Here is a 16,248-nt window from a genome sequence, read left to right on the forward strand (position 1 = left end):
TCCATCCATCCATCTATCCATCCATCCACTCATTTATCCACCCATTCATCCGTTCATCCATCCATCCATCCATCTATCCATCCATCCATCCACCCATCCACCCACCCATCCATCCATCCATCCATCCATCCACCCACCCACCCATCCATCCACCCACCCACCCATCCATCCATCCATCCATCCATCCATCCATCCATCCATCCATCCATCCATCCATCTATCCATCCAATTACCCACTCAGTCTTGCCCATCACTCTGCATCTGCTCGTTCCTATAACAAGTACTGTGTGCCTACCATGTGCCAATCTGTCTCAGGAGTGAGGCATATGGGGTAAAAGCAGAGACAGGATTGTTGGTTCTAGAGAACTCACGCTGTATTTGGGGAAGATCAAACGTGTGCAAATAATCATTTCAGATTCTGTTACAAGTGAAGAAGAGAATAAGCCTGGGTGTGTGCTAGAGAGGCTGAAAGGTCATTTCAGTAGCATATGAATGAAGAGTTGGCCAGTCTGAAGGACCTGACCAGTCGAATGGCATTCTGGGTAGAGGGGACAGACACAGAGTGAGTGATACAGTCCTGGGACTGGCAGGGTCCCAATCAGGTTGGGTCTCCCGGGTGAAGGAGAGGGTCATGGTTAACTCCAGGAGTTAAGAAAAGCTGGCAATGACAGGAATAACTCATCCCATGCTGCTGTATGGAGAATTGCTTTAGACTCGGGGCAGAGGTGGGGGGAGGGGGAGGAGCTCACTTTAAAGGACGTGAGGTGGTGTTTCTGAGCGAGGTGATCAAAGAATCCAACCGACTGAGGAAACCGGGGCCTGAAGCCTGTCTCATGCCTTCTCTTTCCTAGCGAGTCTGTGATGGTGCATGCCTACAATCCCAGTACTCGTGGCAGACAGATCTCTGTGAGTTCAAGGCCAGCCTGGTCTACAGAGGAGGTGCTAAGAGAGCCAGGGCTACACAGAAAAGCTCTGACTCAAAAAAAATGTATTTTTGATTTATGATTTTTACTTTATGTGTATGAGTGTTTTACCTGCATGTATGTCTGTGTACCATGTGCATGCCTGGTGCCCAGGGAGGTCAGAGGATGGCATTGGATCCCACAGAACTGGAGTTACAGACAGTTGTGAGCCACCGTATGTGTCCTGGGAAGTGAACCCAGATCCTCTGGAAGAGCAGACGGTGCTCCTAACCATTGAGCCATCTCTCCAGCCCCTGAATGTGCTTCTTCACCAGCTCGGCTCACCGGCATCCATAGCTCCAGCTCCCCAACTCCCTTTTCTAAGTTTTCCTCTCTTGGCGGGGGGGGGGGGGACGACTCACCCCCTTGAGGAGACCAGCGATGACATTAACTCTGACAGTTCAGTGCCATGTAGCTGTGGGCAAGTGTCCTTTCTCTCTCTGAACCTCACCTTGCACCCACATGCGGAGAAGGGACCCAAGGGTATGCTCCACACATCCTGGACGCCACTCTCTCTCCTGAAGTGTCACCTCTGCTTTACAGAATGACAGCTGAAGATCACGCTGGGGAGCCCCCCCCCCGGGGGGCTCCTGGCTGCCATCTGGGCTTTGGCACATTAGTGGAAGCCCAGAGACCCCTGGGGGAGGGCTTAAGTCAAGCTTTCTAGAGCAGACTGTCACTTCCTATGAGATCTTGGACAAATGGCCTGACCTGCCGGAGCCCAGGCTTCTGAGCATGGGGGAGGGACGCAGATGTCTGTGGAGCCTGAGGAGCTATCAGTGTGGCTGGTGAGGCCTTCCCGGTCTCTCCCTGGCCACTCTGCGGCCTTGCCCGGCACTTAGGGCCCCCCGGGGGTGACGGCTGCCCACTCAACGGGCAGTGGGAAGCTTCGCTTACCTCCAAGGCTTCGTAGTACATAGTTTTAGCCTCCGTATCTGTTTTGGCTGACATCAACCAGGACTTGATCAAATATTCATAAAAACTGTCCCCAAGTCCTCCGACGGAGACATGATCTGCAAGGAAAGGATGACAAGGGGGGCTAGCATATCTGCCACTGGCTCGGTTCAAAAGGTGACCTCCCTCCGTGGCCTGAGCTAGGCTTGGGGGTGGAGCCAGCATCCGTTCAGCTGTCGCCCAATCCCATTAGGGTAGGGTGAAGGGACCCAGCTGGGAACCAGAACATATTGAGACAGGTGTCCTGTATCCACACCCGGGGTCCTCGGGGCCATAGCCCATCTGACCGTAGTAGGATGATGACACGGGGTCCTGGTTATTAACTATAAAGGGCAGATTTATTCCTCTCTCCCACCTCCCTCTCTCTTTTTGTCCTGGGAGACCCAGCTGGCCTTGAACTGCCAGAAATCCACCTGCCTCTGCCTCCCCAGTGCTGGGATTAAGGGCGTGTGTTTTTCGTTTTTTATTAAACATTTATAATTGAATACTAGGAAATATGTATGAATGTATATATATCCATATTCATATGCATTTGTGTGTTTGTGTGTGTGTCTTCATCTAGTGGCAGAGAGTTCACAGGTATGACCGGTGTCTGCCAAACCTAGCAGTGACTGCTGGGCCTTCAGAAGAGGCTGGGGAAAGGGAGCAAGAGCAGATGGAAAGCTCAGACCCGAGCCACACAGCCCCCTCAGGAAACCAAGTTGGTTTGTGGGATCAAGGCAATGGGAGCTGAAAGGGACGGTAGAGGTCCTCTCTGTCTGGGGATGGTGGGCCCGTGCTGCAGCTATGTGGTGTGCTTGTGTGATATGTATACTGTTGGCATGGATGTGTGTTTTTGTCTGTGCTTTTATACAGGGTATGTGTTGTTTTGTGCATGTGTTTTTGTGTATGCATGTGTCTGTGTGGTGTGCGTTTGTGTGTTTGTATGTGGTGCGTATGTGCAGTATGTTTGTATATATGTGCAGTATGTTTGTATATATGTGTGTGGGTCTCTGTGGCTTACGTCTGTGTACTTGTTCGTGTGTGTATGGTGTGTTTATGTATATGCATGGGTCTGTGTGGTGTATGTCCATGTATATGTTGTGGCGTGTGTGTTTGTGTAGGGTTATGTGGTTTATATCTTTGTGTCTGGTGTGTGTGTATATATGTGGTGTGTTTGTGCATATGTGTGGGTCTATATGGCATATGGCTGTGTGTACGTATATAAGTGTGGTGTGTTTGTGTATAGGTATGGGTCTTTGTTGTGTATCTGTGTGTGTGTGTGTGTGTGTGTGTGTGTGTGTGTGTGTGTAGATCTAAGCTGTAGGAGGAGCTGGGTCTCCTAAGAGGCTGAAGCCAAGTGTGGAGAGTCTGGGAAGCAACAGGAGCAGAGGCTGGGTGGCCTGAGCTGTGGCCCTCACTCTTGCCCCTTCATCTGTCATTTCTGAGGTTGCAAATGATGTAAAACACACACACACACACACACACACACACACACACGCGCGCGCGCGCGCGCGCGTGCGCACACACACGTCCCGTCCCACTCTGTCTGTGGCTAGGACTTTGACAAAACAAAGCCACACACACCTGTCATCTTGGCACTTGGGGTGTGGAGGCAGGAGGACTCAAAGCCAGCCTGGGCTACCTGACGACCTTGTCTCCAAAAATCTTTAAACAGCAGGGCAGTGGTGGTGCATGCCTTTGATCCCAGCACTCAAGAGGCAGAGGCAGGCAGGCAGATCTTTGAGTTCAAGGCCAGCCTAATCTATAGATGGAGTTCCAGAACAGCCTGGGCTAACTCTTTAAATTGAAAAAGCTGAAATGCCCAGGACTGATTCAAGGAATTTAAAATATAGTGGTGAGTGAGTTTTAGATCGCTGCCTAGTTTGGCCCCACCTAAAATTTTGTCTAAATCAAAGCTGGAGGTGGGAAGCCAGATGAAAGGGGTAGGGGGAGCTCCCTGGGCCCTTTCCTGCAGTCACTTCTGAGTGAGGGCCTTAAGTGGGACATTCCTGCAAGTCTGGATGGTGGAGGGTGCAGGGCTGCTGAGAGAGATGGATGCTAAGGTGGCTGGGAATAGTCGGGCACACAGGTGCTGGCATGTCCAGGCCGGTGAATCCCGAGCTGGTGCCCAACCCCAGCTCTCAGCCGGTGCCTGCTTGGGTTCAGGAAGCCCGAATGGGAACCCACAGGAGGAGAAGCCACGGGGCCAGTACTTACGCTGCACCCAGTTTCCACTCGTGGGGCTGAGGAAGTTGGGGTAGAGACCGAAGGGTTTGTCAATCTCCCTGAGGACCTTGCGGATATGTCTGACCTGTGAGAGACACCAGGCACAGTCACTTTCCCGAAGAAGCCACCAATTCTCCACCCTCGAGGATGACACACATAGTTTTCAGATGCACATGGGGGTTAAAGCTTTCTGGTTGTAGGGGAGACGGTGAAAAGAGGCACAGGTTTTGTGCCTGCACGCAGAGCACGGTGGGATGAAGCCAAGTGCAGCCTGACTCCCCATCCCTCTGCTGACTGCTCTGCCTGGAACAGTCCAATCCTGGGCTGGCTACCTGTCAGTACCACCCCCACCACCCCCCCCCCCCCCCGCAGTCCACTCTGGGGGAGGAGTTTCAGATGAGGGGCGTAGCTATCTTTAAGCTACTTGTCCTCCTTCTAAAGACAGGGTCTCATGTAGCTCAGCTTGACCTCGACCTCTTGGTCTTTCGGCCTCCACCCTGAGTGCTGGGGTCATAGCCGTGCATGACCATGTCCTATTTATGACTGCTCCGGATCAAACCCAGGGCTTCGAGTATGCTAGGCAAACACCACTGATGGAGCCCCAGCCCAGCCCACGTAAGCAAGCAGAGAGCTGGAGCATGGATCAGGTCGCCCCGAGTCCTTGGACTGTCTGTCTGTCTGTCTATGTTCCTTGTCCTGCATGGAACAGCCCATGGGTCCAATACAGACCCAGAGGGCGAGGCAAGCACAGGGGACCCAGAGGGTGAGGCAAGCACAGGGGACCCAGAGGGCGAGGCAAGCACAGGGGACCCAGAGGGCGAGGCCAGCACAGGGGACCCAGGGGGCGAGGCCAGCACAGGGGACCCAGAGGGCAAGGCAAGCACAGGGGACCCAGGGGGCGAGGCCAGCACAGGGGACCCAGAGGGCGAGGCAAGCACAGGGGACCCAGAGGGCGAGGCAAGCACAGGGGACCCAGAGGGCGAGGCCAGCACAGGGCAGAGGCTGGGCTTGCAGCCACCGGGGTTGCACGTGGCAGGAGGCGCAATGGAGAGCTTTTCCCTGATGTCCACTAGAACTGGACTCTCTGGGAGAGCAAGCCTCCACACTGCCTCCCACCCACAGATAAACTGGCACAAAGGGGCAGCTGGGAGGTTGAGCTGTCAGCATCAACGTCAGCATCAGTCTTCCTTTATCTCAGAGGCGCTTGGCTTTGCCTCATTGGACCTCTGGTCCCTTGAAGGCAACAGAGACCATGAGAGGGACAGGGAGACTCTCTTGCCTGTCGTCTATGCTCCCCTGTCCTGGTGGGACCCAGGGAAGCAGGCTACATTAGCTCTCCAGGAGGGGGCAGGGCGCTGTAAAACTTTGACTGCTAATAATCGCCTCTGCGGGAGGCGTGACTAGGGGGACGAAAATAGCTGAAGTATGCAAATGGAGAGCGACAGAGGGACCGGGAGTCTGGAGCTGCAGCCTGCAGCCAGCTGTGCGCCAATGCCCTGGGAAGAGAGAGGCTGTAAAGTTCCCGGCCGGCCCGGCCCGGGTTCTCAGTTTTATTACTCACTCACTAGCTGGCTGCCCTGGGGCAGGTGACTCAGCCTCTCTGGATCTCATTCCACCCTCAGTTACATAGGGTTGGCAGAAAACACCCCTCTCCCCACTCCTGCCACCCCCTCCCCCGCCGGGGGGAGATAAAACCTGTCCAGCACATGGTAAGGGCCAGTGTGCACTCTTGGGGACCTTTTCCTGAGCTGGCCAGGGCGTCCCAGGGAAGTCCATCTGGAGGGTAGTGAGAACTGAAAGCCAGGGCTGGGTTAGGGTCAGATGGCATGGCACTGGGCAATGTGGTTAGACTCATCTGAGTGGCCATAGGACTCACAGGCCTCTGATGGAGAGGTTGGCCGTACCTATCCAGGGATAGGTAAGGGCAGGAGGCACCAATCAAGCTTGTCCTGAGCGTCTCTGTCCTGATGGATTCCCACACAGAGGACACAGTGGCCCCAAATCTAGTATTAAGGAACATTGGGCATCATATGAATGTGCAGACTCCGGGGCCCGGGGCAAGCAAAGGTTTCCTTCCAGCTGTTTGCTGGGGTGGTGGTAGATATGCTCGGAGAACAGCTGGTGGCCCAAGACAGTGTGTGGCCATGTCAGAGGGACAGTGGGACCCCAAAGGTTGTTCTCAGAGGGGTCTGGAAGGGGCTTATGTGTACACTGACTTCTTTTGGATTCGGGATTAAATCTGAATCCAGATGTTCGCTTGCGGATTGCCCAGGGCTATAGCCCTTCTGGAGAGCTTCCCAGGGCCTGGTCTGGGCCATCGTCAGGACTGGGTGATGGCCTGGATGCTCTTCTCAGCACCCACGTAGCCTTGGGCAGCCAAGAACGGTGTCGAGGAAGCCGCTCTGCCAGCCTGCTGCCAACTCGAGCCAGACAGCACCCGGGAGGGAAAGGCGGGGAGATCTCACATTGAGAAAAGCTAAATGTCCCTGGAAAGGGACTCGCACACCACCGCCTGTTCCTGCCAGGATGCGGAGCCTGGCTCTCAGTCACAGACTCCAGATTTCACAGGCTCACAGATCTGCCACCAGCCCGTGCACCAGCACGAGCCTCGCTGGCAGAGCTCTGGTGGCTTCTGTTTCCCTCCCTGCCACCTGGTGTTGGGCACAGTTGGTTCTCCCACCAGTTACTGTTTCGAGAGTGGTGGCTGGGGTCTGCAAACCTCAACTGCAGACGCCTGCCCTCTATCCCTTGGAGTAGGGGGGGAAACTCACCTTTTCTGCAAAGACTGGATTGCCAGAGAGTTCAGTAAGATGCAGGAATTCCAAGTGCAGGGACCCAAACTCGGCCAGGATGCTGCTGCTGCCTGCGGTGGCCCAGCCCCAGCTACCGCTGAAAAGACATCAGCTGTGTCACCCTGCTGGCTCCTTGGCTGAGAGCGGCAGCAGCTGTGGTACAGGGTGGTGCCTGCTGTGTGCCAGGCACCTTGGCTAATCCTCCTGGGCCCTACCATGTGGATGGCACCGAGGCTGGTGAGGGGTGGGACCCGGTGAAGGTGGTCTGAGCTCACGCCACAGTCTTTGTTCCTACCAAGCAGCCTCTATAGTGTTTGGGGTATTGTGACTGTGGTGAAATCTACAGGTGACATTGATGGTGTCGTTGAGGAGCCCCAAAGCCCCACAGGATACTCAATGATCATTTTCAGAGACACCCTGAAACACACATAGACTTTTGCCTTTTATCCAAGGTCCTATAAGTCCCAGACTGGACTGCTGGACCCAAGGAATCTGGGGGTGAGGAGCGAAAGTAGAGCCCTCGTAGCCACGGCTAGCCTCGTATGAACATGTCAGTCATGTTCTCGCCCTGTGCTTGCAGAGGCTCTGATGTCCACTTCAGGGTCTAGGGCTATGGGAAGAAAATTCTCAGTATGTGAGTTGTCTTCCCACCTTCCCTTCTAGAGACAAAGGATCAGGCCAGAGGCAGACACTACCCACCAGTCACCAGACAGCGCAGCAGCTGGGCCCTTCAGTAAGCAGCACTGAGCCAGCCCGAGGCCTCTGCCCACATCACCCCACTCTGTGAGGGGGAGTTTCCCAGACCTCTGCCTGCTACACCCCGGAACCAGAAGGGGCAGGGCATGGCACTGGGCAGCTGGCGAGCTCAGACAAGTCCTTGAATCCTGTGTGCCTCAGTTTCCGTCTCTGTATAGCAGAATGAGGACAACCGCTTCCTGCCATTGCTTCCCCAGGCTCAGGCTTCTGGGGGGGGGGGCAGGAAAGTAAGGGAGGGGGAGGGGTTAAGGACTGCTATGGGCAAGACGGGGCCTCCTCTCCTGTGTCTCAGATTCCACACGCGGATCTTCACTACTTTCTCCCAGGATTATTTAGGATGCCAAGGGGACAGGCAATCTACAGAGAGTTAGTGTAAGACTCAGGGAGAGAGCAAGACGCAGCAGGCACCTCGCCTCTGCAGGCCGTGGGTGGCTGTGTCGCCTTTGGGGGGGTTCCTCCGCTCTCCTGCTGCCTCAGAACCCGCTGCTGTCCATCCATCTATCTCTACAGATGGAGGCGGCCTGGGAAGGCAGTGTGGGGTGGGGAGGTGCCTGGGGGCCACACCTCTGAAGGCCCGAGGCCTCACAGGTCACTCTGAGCTCTGCCCCTGCCCTGTATCGGTCTCTGGTGTTCTGGCAGAGAAAGAGAGATGATCCTTTTAGGTAGCTCAGCCTCCCAGTTAGCCTGCTTGCTTGCTATTTAAACATTATTTCACTAGGTAGACCAGGCTATGCTGAAACTCACTCTGTAGACCAGGCTGGCCTTGAACTCAGAGATCTGCCTACCTCTGCCTCCAGAGTGTTGGGATCAAAGGTGTGTGCCCTCATTCCCTTCCGGCCTCCAGTGAGTTCTGGACTCCCTGTTTGCCACACAGGCCTCTCTGTTCTCTCTCCTGGCCTCCCTCAGTCACCAGCCCCAGAGGCTTCAGATAGTAGGGAAAGCATGCCAACTGAACCAAACCGAACCAAGCGTAGGGGTGGGGGAGGGGAGTGGGGGGTGCTTTGTCACTCTCTGCCTAGTCACTGGCTTTCTCTATGTCCCAGACCAGGGGCCCTCAGGAGTGCCCCTCCACTTAACTAGACCTCAGCTTCCTCCTCCTTTAAACCAAGGTGCTCAGCCTCACGGAGCTATTGTGAGGCATCAATTATGCACGTGACCGTCATCTTTATCAGTATGTAATTATGCATAAGTAAGTGACAATACACTTCTAACGGGAGCCAGGTGACTTTGGTGTCTTATTTTTACCTTCACCCAACTCTATTAGCAGATACTGTGATCTTCCTGTCATAGGTGGGAATATTTAGGCTCAGAGAGCGGGAGGCACTTTTTCAATGTCACACAGAAAGCGGTAGAGCCGAATCTAAATACTAGGTGCTAAAGGCAACTCCAGCATTCTGGAGAGGAGAGGGGTCCTCCGACCAGCTCTGTGACCCAGTGGGCCAACAGTAAGCTTTGTACCCCTCTCCTCTCCCCCGGCGGGGCGGGGGGCTGCTCCACAGTACCCTCGCTACTCGGTTAACCTCTTGGGTATGGTGTAATCATGACAGCCAGAGCCGAGTTCAAATCCGAGCTTTACTCAGTTGCTGTGTGACTTTGGGGACGTTACAGCACTTCTCTGAGCCTTGCTTTCTTTCCTGGCAAAAGAAGTCCTCCCCGGTGGTGAGAAAGGAAAGTTCTCTGTCACGGGCTCACAGGGTGTCTGCGTGCTCAAAAGCTGCTAGCAATGTGTTTACACAGGTTTAGAGGGAGAACACCCAAGTAAAGGAATGCCTGGGTAACTGCAGGAGGCCGTGCATGGATCTGAGAAGGGCGTGACAATGGGCAGCTTGAACGTCGGAGTCCTTAACTAGTGGCCCTGGGTGGCAACAGGAGTGATGCATGCGTGTGTGTGTGTGTGTGTGTGTGTGTGTGCGCGCGCACGTGTGTGCGTGGCCCTGGATTGGCCACAATCACTGTCTCAGGTAGCCAGTGGTCTCTGCCGGCCACAGCAGGCCTTGGCTCCCCCACCGTGCCTCCCCTACAGAGGTGAGCACCCATCTCCACGCTGAGCAGTGCGGGGGGGTGGGGGTGGCAGGGCAGTTCACCCAGCCCGCTAGATGCCCGGGATCAGGCCTGCTGGAACACTACAGGAAGAGTAAGTGGGTCCAGCCCTCTGCCAGGGCGTCTCTGAGGAGCGTTCTCGGTGGCAGGTGCTGCCCCTGTGACCCTCCCATCTTTAGCAGTTGCTTCTACGAAAAGGAGAAGTGCCAGGAAGTCCACTGCACACACAGCATCTCTCCATGGCCCATCACGGAGCCTAAAAATAGCCACGACTGGGCCAGGAATCTTAGGGTCTGGGTAGGACCAGGCTCTGCTGGGGCCACAGGTGAGACAGGGGGATAGGGCTGGGGGAGGGGCACTGGGGGCTGTGCCCAGACCCAGGGTGTGGGTCTCTTCTGCCTCCATTCTCAGGATCAGTGTCTGTTGAGAGCGCTTAGCACCCAGGCCTGCGTTTGTGTTGCTGAGGGGTCAAGTCGATACGGAGGATGACCTCGGCCAGCCTTATGGCCACCCTGGCCTCTGTGAAGTTTTGCTGAGGACACTGGGAAGTCTTGCCACCGGGGGAGGTGAACGAGGAGCTGGTTTCGGGGGCAAGGAGGGCAAATCTACCAAGGCCACAGGGCAGCGAGGGAGGGTGAGGGACCCCAGATGACTGCTCCGGCAGGACAGGGAGTATGGGCTACGCAGCCTTCCTCTCTTAGCTCAAGGATGTCACGCATGGCCCAGAGAGCTGCGGGATCCGCCCGGGAAGCCAGGGCCAACAGGTTCTCGGGCAACACGACACTGGCGGCTGGGAACAAATGTCCCTCCCACCCTGGGAAGGTCAAGCCTTCGTAGTTCAAACCCTGAGACCTACACTGGGTAGCCAGTGCCTGTCCAGGGCAATGCTTAATGAAGGTCAGTTTGCAGTGTGCACAGAAAAGAAACGATCCATCCGAGTCCCTCAGCTTCCGCATCTGCAAGCATTTAAGTCAGATAAAACTGACTCCCTAGGACTCTGTTCTGTCTGCCAACTGTCCCTGGGCCTCCTCATCCACAAATGGGGGTGGATCATGGTCACCAGTTCAAAGCGGGCATCTCACCTTTTGAAGTTGACCACGCCCTTGGGGATGCCTGTGGGTGTGTTGAAGGCAGGCAGCAGTTTCTCACCCAGCTTGATGGCCTTCACCCGGAACACCTGCGGGGAAAGGTCAAAGGGCACTGAGTCTAAATAGGGTGGAGTGGTCACTCTAACCCAGTCAAGGCTGAGAGAAAGGATCTGGCCCCCAGACAGCTGGGTTTTGCGGTCCTTACACCAGGCATTTCTGAGCATCCATTTCTGTGTTCATGAAATGCCTGAGTTGTTCCTCAGATGGTTGGGGGGTGGGGGGAGGACGAAGACCTGTCATTGTGATCAGGTGACCTTGGGAAGGGGAGGGGAAAGAAGTCAGTGTCACCTCCAAGTCCAGGGGCAGATCCCACTGAGAAGGGGGTGCTGCTGGCATCAGCACTGCCTTCACCGAGCTGTGAGATGCTACAGGCTGTGAGATGCTACAGGCTGTGAGATGCTACAGGCTGTGAGATGATGCTACAGGCTGAATGGTGCGGCGTGCACTTGGAGAGACCCCAAAGGTCTATGTGTAGAAGGCTTGGTCCCCAGTCTTGTTACTACCGGGAGATGGTGGAACCTTTAAAGGCTGGAACCGAAGGGAAAAGAGTTAGGTTGGGAGGGGGGCTTGCTGAGGATAGTAGAACACGCCCCCACACCTTGGTCTCTGCTTCCTGGCATCTCTTCCATCATGTGTTTCAGCCATGATGTCCTGGACCACTCTGGACCCGAGGCAGTGGCTAAGCAAGCAGGGACCACTGAACCAGTGAGCCCAGCTGGACATTTTCTTGAAGTTGTCTCAGGCATTTTGTTCTGTGAGGGGGAGCTAATTAAAACATTGAGAGTAAGGGAAATGAGCTGTGTATCTGTATAGAGAATATACAGCATTGGACTTGAAGTCCAGACCATCCAAGTTCTAGAAACTTCTACCGCCTGGGTGACAGCTTCTCAATGAGATCACAGGAGAAATGTCTTTCTTTGATAGTGGAGGCCACTCAATTGTTTTCGGTGTTATGCACAGGGGAGAAAGGGTGAATGGGTTTTAAACCCTCTACACGATAGCTAACAAGGCAAAACAAGGTCACAGACCAGGGCCCCCAAGTGAGGTTCCGAGCCTTTTAAACTGTCCCTCTGAAATGCCACATTAACTCAGGACACATGACCTTCAGACTCAGCAGTGTCTCTCATAACCAGTTTCTCCAAAACAGCCTCAGTTCCTAAAGGTGCTTGCAGCCAGGCTGATTGGCCCAAGTTCGATCGCCGAGACCGGCATGACAGAAGGAGAGCGCCCACTCTTAGAAGTTGTGCTCTGACAACCACACGTACACTGTGACACACACGAGTGTGCGCACAACCTCACAAAACAAATGGACAGATGTGATTTAAAAAAAAAAAGTTAAACGAACCAAGCCAATTTTTCTTAGGACATAAATAATTGAGCTGCAAAAGGGTTTCTATCATGGCTGTTCGTTCCAGCATTGCCTAAAATAGACCGTGGTGAATCAGGCAACTCGGAAGTGGCTCAGTTCTGGCCTCCACGTGATGTAATGTCACGCAGCCACCAAAATGGCACAGGAGCAAGAGAGTATATACATCTTTGAACCTAGAAAAGTATTTCAAAATACTGTAACTCAATTTAAGATTTGTTTACATATGGATGCATTGAATAAAGAAGGGAACAAATAAAAACATTAACAATGTCCTCTCAGAGGGGTTGGCCCGTGGACGGGTTTGTCTCCTTCTTCTGGTCAGTCTGTGCCTTTTACCAGATTTTTGTTGTTGTTGTTGTTTTTGTTTTGCTTTTTTCCAAGACAGGGTTTCTCTGTGTATCCCTGGCTGTCCTGGAACTCACTCTGTAGACCAGGCTGGCCTCGAACTCAGAAATCCGCCTGCCTCTGCCTCCCGAGTGCTGGGATTAAAGGCGTGCGCCACCACGCCCGGCTTTACCAGATTATTTTATTTTCCTGAAGTGAAGGTCTCACTGTGTTGCCCAGGCTGCTTTGAAACACCTACTACACTCACGTAATCCTTCTGCCTCAGCTTTCTGAGCAGGTGAGACTACAGGTGTACATGGTGGTGTTCAGCCTGTGGAATTTTACAAGAGGATGGGAGAGATGGCTCAGTGGTCAGGGCACCCCCTCTGCAAGTCTGAGGACCTGAGCTCAGATTGCCAGCACCCACATAAGAAGTTGGGGGTGGCTGTGGTTCCTAGAACCCGAGGACTGGGCAGGGCAGAAACAGGCGGGGCTCCCTGGCAGGGCAGCCTCCAGTACAGTAAGAAATATCCTGCTCTGACCTCCCAATTCCTGCGTGCAGGCATCTACCCACATGCATGCATGACCAACCCCCCCCCTCTCTCTCTCACACACACACACACACACAGACACACACACACAGACACACACACACCAGGCCTATAACACAGTTATATGGACTCCATTTTCAACAAATCCTAGACTGAGAACACACTTTAAAAAGAAGCTGGCCATGACGGGGTCCACCTGCAATCCCGACACTGAGGAAGACAAATGTTAGAAGCCAGTGCGGGCCACACCCTGGAGGAGGGATTAAAAATCACATCTGTAAGTCATGCACAGGGATTCATCTTCCTATAGGACAGAACGGAGCAAAGCCCTGACTGTTGGGTCCTAGGGACTTTGAGAGGATGGAGGTAGGCTCTCTGCAAATAGCATGCTATTTCAGGTAAGGGCTTGAGCCTTCCCGGAATTTGAGATTCATAGGGGTTCTGGGCCCAATCACCATGGATACCTAGAGAGGATCATAAAAGTCACATAAGAGCTGAGATGCAAGTCCCCAGTCTGTCACTCTGCTGACTCAGTTTCCTGACCTCCCTAACAAGGCCACCAGCACCGGAAACCTGATGAATGATGAGGGCTTGTGGGACGGAGCTCATGGAGACCCAAGGGCCCTGGGTCTCATCTCTATACCACAGAATATAAAGCAGACAAACAACCAAAGTCCTGTGAGACAGCTGTTACAGGCTTCCCAACCCTGAGCCGGTGGACAGGTTCCAGGCCTCTGAGGGTACATGGCCTTGGCCTCTGAGGGGACATGGCCTTGGCCTCTGAGGTCACATGGTCTTGGCCTCTGAGGTCACATGGCCTTGCCAGGGAAGAAGGGGAGCAGCCGGGCTGGCCACGTGGTCAGACAAGAGCACACTGTCCAGTGCCTGTCAGTGAGACCTGGAAGTAGACCCCAGGGAGCTGGTCTAGATCCCAAAGGCACCTGGCTTCTGTGGCTGCAGGGTCGGCTCTGTGAGTCGGCTGCAGTGCTCAGGCTGGGAAGCCACTGGCTTAGTGACAGGAAGGGCTTGGAAGAGCCTTGATCTCCTGCAGGCTTTGGATGGCTTCACCCATCCAGGAGGTTGTCGGTGGCGAATGGAGCCCACCCAGATTGGGGCTCAGGCAGCTGCATAGTTGCCTGAGACTCTGAGGAGACTACGCTAGCTGAACGGACCTTCTCTGCCAGGGTCCCATGTCCCTCCTGTGCACAGCCCTTAAGAGGCCTTGCTGTTGGGTGTCACAGAAGGTCCCTGTGGCCCTGAGGAGGAATCAGGAGAGCATGTGAGTGCTAGAATGAAACTGACGGTGGCAGAAAGACATGGGTCCACTCACTCTGCCACCGGGGATGGAGCAGGGGGGAGGGGCTGTTGTCTACAGACCTTCAGTGTCTGCAGAGCTGGCCCGCACTAAGGCTAAGTCATCCGGGATGACTTGCTCAAGGCTACGGAGTTCTGTGGCTTTCACCAGGACACCTAGGAGTCTCTCCTCAGAGGGGTGTGGCCTCAGTGGCCTCGTGGTCCCAGTGCCCGAACAGAAGGGAAACAGGTGTGAATTTCATCCTACAGGGTCAGAAAGCACACGGAGCCAAGGGCCCAGCACATGTCCTCTCTGCCACTGTGTGACTTTCATTGAACCCTGCACTGTCTCTGAGCCTCGGTTTCTGCATCTGCCCAATAGAATGGTGGGATGTGCCACAGCAGCTCCACAGAATTCTTGTAGAAATTGAGGAAGAGGGAGATTTTGTGTGGATGTACTTCTAAACTGTGAAGTGCTGTCCCAGCTCTGATTATGCCTGTCATCTTAAAAAAATATTTTATTATTCTATGTGTAATGGTGTTTAGCAGGTATGCATGTCTGTACTGTATACACGTAGGGTTCGGGGAAGCCAGAAGAGGGCATCAGGATCCCTGGGAGGGGAGCTGTAGAGGCTGGTGAGCCACCATGTGGGTGCTAGGAATTGAACTCAGGTCCTCTATAAGAACATCCAGTGCTCTTATAACTACCGGGACATCTCTCTGGCCTCATGCCAGACTTTTGACGGGAGTCAGTCTTGGCAGGAGTGACCAACAACCGGCAGGGTCCTCTTCTGCCACTTCCTCTGAAGCCAAGAAAGTGGCAGCCAGCAGATGTGGCAGACACATTCATAGGAAGTTAAGCCATGCAGCCACTGGGTGTGGCTTGAGCTTAGAGTGACTGGAAGCAGGCACTGACAATGGAGACAGACTGGAGCGTCAAAGGGCAGAATGAGGCCTGGCACAGCCCTCAGTGAGTCATAGCTGTAAGTCTGTCTCACCATCAGTAAGTGGGTGATGCGCTCCCTTCACTGATGGGACATAGGCAGCTCCCATAGAACTCAAAACCTGGAAGAAGGCCGGGGATAGCGGGGACCGTGGATGTGTGCTGTACCTCGCTGTACAGAGATGCTCAGCGTGCTTGTTACTTGGGCTTCCTTCTGAGCCTTATGAACTCCTCCTCTTTTCCTTCCTTCCTTCCTTCCTTTTTTTTTTTTTTTTTTTTTTTTTTTTTTTTAGGCAGGGTTTCTCTGTGTAGCCCTGGCTGTCCTGGAACTCACCTTGTAGACCAAGCTGGCCTCTAACACAGAGATCCACCTGCCTCTGCCTCCTGAGTGCTGGGATTACAGGAGGACGCCCACCGCCTGGCTGTGAACTTTTTCTCAAGTCACCAATGCCCTGGTCCACAGCCCCAGATGTACATCCTGAAGTCAAAGTGCGGGCCGCTCAGGGAGCCACAGGCTCAGAACGACAGACTCTTCAGAGAAGGGTCAAAGGGGAGCTGGGAGGCTGTCACCAGGAGCCACCAGCTTCTTGGTCCTAAGCATCTCCCCTCCCCTTCCCTGTGGTCATCCCTCCCACCACGCCAGCCAGGGGAGGCTGGGCAGGAGCCTCTGAAGCACATGAGTGACTGCCTTTTTTTTCCCCTTGCTCACTCTGTCATTTTCCTGTCCTGGGGTTTTCAAATAATATTCAAGCTCTGGGTGGCTCGAAGCCGAGGGCTCCCATCGACAATTTTTTTTTGGACAAATTGGTACAAGCAGTAATCTCCGCTGAGGAGATTATGTTTGATGGAGAGAGGCCTGAAGCGACTGGAGAGATAGAGGCGGCTTGTTGCCTCTAAGCCCTCGACTT

General features: G+C 54.2%; 1 protein-coding gene across 1 annotated transcript in view; it reads right to left on the reverse strand.

Moving 5' to 3' along the window:
• Positions 1 to 16,248, reverse strand: part of Man1c1 (mannosidase alpha class 1C member 1) — a 142,703-nt gene that overhangs the window by 12,131 nt on the left and 114,324 nt on the right. Inside the window, exons 5-8 of the mRNA XM_021200031.2 lie at positions 10,795 to 10,889; positions 6,896 to 7,013; positions 4,116 to 4,209; positions 1,860 to 1,975 (exon numbers count right to left, since the gene is read on the reverse strand). Coding sequence (XP_021055690.1) covers positions 1,860 to 1,975; positions 4,116 to 4,209; positions 6,896 to 7,013; positions 10,795 to 10,889 — 423 coding nt within the window. The remainder of the gene's footprint in view (positions 1 to 1,859; positions 1,976 to 4,115; positions 4,210 to 6,895; positions 7,014 to 10,794; positions 10,890 to 16,248) is intronic.

Source organism: Mus pahari, chromosome 6 (assembly GCF_900095145.1).
Source record: "Mus pahari chromosome 6, PAHARI_EIJ_v1.1, whole genome shotgun sequence".
NCBI classification, from domain to species: domain Eukaryota; kingdom Metazoa; phylum Chordata; class Mammalia; order Rodentia; family Muridae; genus Mus; species Mus pahari.